Genomic DNA, 4,887 nt, shown 5'->3' with positions numbered 1-4,887 from the left:
GTTTAGTATCTCCACCTTATCGCTAAAAAGTTTTGAAGAAAGACTTCTGTTTGATTGGCTATTTTTAAGTTCATTTATATTTTCTTTAATCTAAATAAACTTAACTTTTTCTAAACTTAATTTCTGAATAATCTAATTATTGGCCAACCAAAACTCAAGCCACAAAAGTAAAATACAGTAAAGATCGTAAGAAAATAAACGATGTAAGCTGACTGTATTTTCCTCTCAGTTATTTCTCAATAAACCTTGTAGTTATTAGGGTTTGTTTATAAATAATTATCGGTACAGTTTACTCTTTTTGATATTTTATTTATGCTAATCTTGTTACATTGAATTTTATGTTTACAATTAATTTCCCATTTTGTCAAATGTTTTGTACGATTATTTTTGTAGTCTTTTTAATTTGATTTTAATTAATTTTGAATTTATACATTGAACAACAATACAGTATAAAATCAAGCTTAATGTTTTATTTATAAGACACGGTTGACTTCGTGCTCAGTTCTGTGGAAGACTAGAACGTCTTTGTGGTACAAGTTGTCCAAGTGGAATTCATGTTCGTGGACGGGCCTGTCGAACGGGAAACCGAAAGGACGGGAATCGTAAAGCTTAGGCGATCCGCAGGCCAGGTAGAATTTTTTGCCGTCGTGTACCTCTAATGTCTTTTCGACCGGGGTGACGACTACGTAGACGGAGTAAGGATGTCCGCTCTGGGTTCCAACCGGGAGCTGGAACCTGTCAGGTACTCCACAGTGACACTGTAAAATTAGTTAACGTTAGTTTCTTTCTTTTTAATTTTTTAAAATTTTAATAATTACCTTCTTGACATGGAATGTTTCTTTGCCTTCCATTGCCCTTTCAAGTCTATTGTACATTTGTCTGAAGCTTTCCTTATCTTCAGTAAAGAACGGTGATTCTTTTGAACTACGTGTCAGCACGTTAACGCCGGGAACAACTAGAATTTTATAAATTGTACAGTGCGATATCGATTAGGTGAAAATCAAAGGATACTTACGGTTAACTGGGAACCTGTCGAGCTCGTATAAGGCCAGTCTTTTTTGTTCAAGGTTCAATTCGTGTCCCAATGAATCGTATTTAGGCCCTAAGAAAACTTTGACCATACCGTAGTGCTCTTTGTCACTTTTTACGGTAACGTTGTAATGGAACGGCTTGTGGTTTAACCTGTATTGGGTTGCAGAAAAGTGTAGTGTCTTGTAGTCATCGGCTTTTCTAACCGGAACGGCGTTGGTGACTTCGTAATCAAAATGGTCGAAGTAAGTCACAAGTTCATCTACATGGAAGTCTTCGACATCAACTCCAGGGAAGTCAAGCTGAAAATTTAAACCATTAGCATTTTGTGAAATTTCTCAATGTGTTCTGAGGGGTGATTTGATCGTTTTACATTTTTGGTCTCACAGAACAAACCAGGGAAGATAGACACATCAAATTACTTGATATTTTGATTCAGGGTGTAATTTATAAAAACGAATTTCTTACGTCTTTCTTCATGTATGGGTGGAACTTCTTCTTTTGCGATTGAAACAACTTGACCACACGATTGAGGAAATTATAAAAGGCAGGGTCCCTTAGTGAAGTAAGTGGTGAGGTCAAAGCTCCGCCAACGTACTAAAAACAAAATATTGAATATCTAGTCCAGAATTACATCATTAAAAATAATTATCGAAATTCGTTGTAGTTACATTGCGGTCATTGCTGGTCTTTACGACATAGCCCAGGGCGTTCAAGGATGTGTGCCAGAATTGACCGAAATAATCCTTATGTTCCTTGGTGGAAGCACCGTAAACCAATTTACCGAGCAAGTCAGTTCCTTCTTCATTGTTCAAGAAAGTCAGGTTGTGGCTATCCTAATCAGAATTCATGAAATAATTGCTTGAAGGTTGAAGAACCGATGGAATTGTGTAAACTTACTTCTGGCCACAAGGAAATTCCGTGGACAACATCGTAAAGTCGTTCTTCATAAACTTGCGCTTTGTGTACAAGAAATTTGTTCAATTGTTTGGGTACCACGTCGTCAGGTCTGGTGTAGAAAGGAACTCTGTTGAAATGGGTGACCCTTGGGTTGTAGCCAGTCTTAAGCGGCTTTTCCCAGTAGAGCGGTTCGACGTAGGGCAGACCGTTGGCCAACCTTTCGACTGTGTAACGTGCGAAGAGTTGTTGGTGAAGATAGTAGAAAGTCTCGCCTTCCTTGAACCAGTGGGACTTATGGTACTTCTTTGGGCAAAACCATGGTGGGAATTGGAGATGCCACATCGCGTAGAAAGCGTTCGCACCCACATCTTCTCTGAAGTAGCTGACTTTGTATTCAAGATGGGGGCTGTAGGCATCGAGGCTAAGCGGCCCGCCGAACATTCCAGAATGGTAGTTGAATTCATAGCCGGTGTTGTTGTATTCGTATTTCTTTTCTTTTACTCCGAGAAGGACGTCGTTGTAGAGATCGTCGACGACGTGATGTGGTGCGAAATAGTGAGGGAAAACCTCATAGAACGGAGGAAGTTCGTAGTCGTGGCAATCGTCCCTGTGTACAAGGGCTAAGGAGTATGCGTAACAAAATTGCGCGGGGTTAACGTGCGCTCTGGCCCAAGAAGCCGCCTTGTAAAACGTGTCGAAGTCCTTGGCGAAGAAAAACACATCGAAAAGGCTGACCGTTTCATAAAGAGTGTGGTGGCAGTTTAGTGAAAAGACAGCTTTTTTCGGTAGAAAACCATGTTTCACTACTTCAAATAAACGCTCAACCACATGAGGGTCCTAAAAACAATGTAAATTAGTACTGAATACTTACTAATATCACAATTTAGAAAATTTACATACAGTGAAATCCTCAACAGGGAATTCATATTTGGAAAACTCATTCTCAAAAGCATCATAGTTTGGTAGTCCCACGTACAAATCAAGGACTTGTTTTTGTCTTTTCAAAAACTCAGCATCAGCTACAACAAATAGAGCTTTTGTTACAACAATTTAATGCGGTAAAATTCATTAGAAGAAAATTCATGTTTCAGATCCTATTTCAAAATATTTTTTATATCGAAGTATATAGGAAATACTTCATTTTTGGACTAAATGCTAATTTTATTAAAAAAATAAACCCTTAGAACTAAATGATTTTCTTCCCAAACTAAATAAGTGTATGTGGAATAGTCTCTAAACATAAAATCAAATCAATAAAAAAACTTTATTCAGAGGCAAAAACTTCATATTACATAACTATGTGAAATTGACACAACACACACACACACACACACACACACTTCTTCAGTACTTTATTCTGGTCTTGTGTTTCTTTGGGAGAAATTGGCATAAATTGGAAAGATTGTATTAAGGAGTGAGAGAGAGTGGTATGGAACTGTTGTTTGCAAATATCCCTTCTTCCTGATCTGTTTTCTGTCTATCCTGCCCTGGATAGCTGGAGTGCCCCCATGGTCATTTTTGATTGCCCTATTCTTTTTTTTTGTGTTTAAAGCCCATAGTCCACCCAAAAGATTGCTATCTAGGAATGTTAAAAATATGTACGAATCCCGGCATAAAATAAGCTCAAAAGCTCAAAATCAATGTAGAGAAAACTGAAACGATTCTCTTCAGAAGAAGGCGTCCTGTTATTAAAGATCGACCATCGATGATTGTGAAATAAATTGGCCAGAAAGTGTTAAATACTTAGCGTTAACTTTAGGCAAAAATTTATTTCTCAAAAAACATAAAAAATTTAGTTGAACAGGCTAAAGTAGATATTCAATCCTTATTTTCAATCCTTTGTCATGTCTCAAAAATTGTTATTTCTAGTCAATTCTTCTAAATTGTTTATATTTGTTTAACAATTTATATTGTATATTATAGTATACAGCTAATAAATTATTTTTAAAAATTATAAATAAGCATTCCAAAGGCTTATTAAAAAATTTGTATTCTTGTTAAGAGTATTAATTTTTTTTCTCTTAAGTTGAGTTGTACAGTTAATTATTTTTGAAATTAATTTTTTGAGAAAATTCAACTTACCGACTTTTTCCTCGGTGTTCACGGGAACGACGGAGGATTGCGCCGCTGCAACCAGGGCGAATACGAGCAGTGCTACCTTCATCCTGGTACTGGTACCCTCTGGACGGACGAAACCCAATTTATACTCCATTTATCTCGCCTCCCCTCGGCCCCTTCCCCATAGGCGTTTTTTTACTTCGAGATCTTCCCCACTTTTGATAATAAACATGGTCTGTTAGGCCCTGAAGAAAAAATAATAATGAAAAGGGGAGAAGAGGGGAAACAGTAAAGTTGAACTGGTAGAAATCTATGTATGAATCCAATGCCAAAATATGTTTCGTTAAGTCCTTTAGGAATGAATTAACTTATATATCAACTTAAGCTTTCAATCAGTACGCTGTAAATTTTTTTTACAGGATCGTTAGGCTGGTATAGAACAGGTCTCAGATTTATTATATTCCTTCTTCTACTTAAATATTCACAAATGTTATCGCATAAAAATGTTGCAGCATGGCGTTTTATGAAAGGTTTTTAGACAGTTAAATATTAGAGCGTTTGACATTTCCACACTGATTTGATTAATAAAATGGTACAAAATACATGGGAATTTTCTAACATGAATAATTTGGTCGAGACCAATCATTACCGATTATTTCGTCTATACTCTGCTGGGTTGGTATGATAGTCCAAAAATTACTACAAAAATTAGTAAATCCATTACAGTTAGTGGTCCGATTGACTAATTAACATTTTTTAATTAGTTAATATTTATGAAAGGTATTGGTTAAGATAAAAAAGTCAGTGTCACGAGCGGGATTCGAACCCACGATCTTCGGCCGGCTAGATACGCCGCTGCTCTACCACTTGCACTGTCGTGACCTCGATCCGCTCCGACAC

The 4,887-nt window shown here is 36.9% G+C and overlaps 1 protein-coding gene across 1 annotated transcript; it reads right to left on the bottom strand.

The window, feature by feature from the left end:
• Positions 1-283: 283 nt before the first annotated feature.
• Positions 284-4,156, bottom strand: LOC106662258 (hexamerin-like). The gene is made up of 8 exons (XM_014386205.2): positions 4,012-4,156; positions 2,830-2,948; positions 1,930-2,766; positions 1,701-1,865; positions 1,498-1,626; positions 1,016-1,331; positions 819-955; positions 284-758 (listed from the first exon to the last, which is right to left on the bottom strand). Exons 1-8 carry the CDS (start codon positions 4,139-4,141, stop codon positions 474-476), a joined length of 2,118 nt encoding a protein of 705 aa, XP_014241691.2. The 5' UTR covers positions 4,142-4,156; the 3' UTR covers positions 284-473.
• Between the last annotated feature and the right edge of the window lie 731 nt (positions 4,157-4,887).

The sequence above is a fragment of the Cimex lectularius genome, unplaced genomic scaffold (genome assembly GCF_000648675.2).
Source record: "Cimex lectularius strain Harlan isolate CLEC.00 unplaced genomic scaffold, Clec_2.1 scaffold19, whole genome shotgun sequence".
Taxonomy (NCBI): Eukaryota; Metazoa; Arthropoda; class Insecta; order Hemiptera; family Cimicidae; genus Cimex; species Cimex lectularius.
This window is presented reverse-complemented; position numbering and strand designations above follow the sequence as displayed.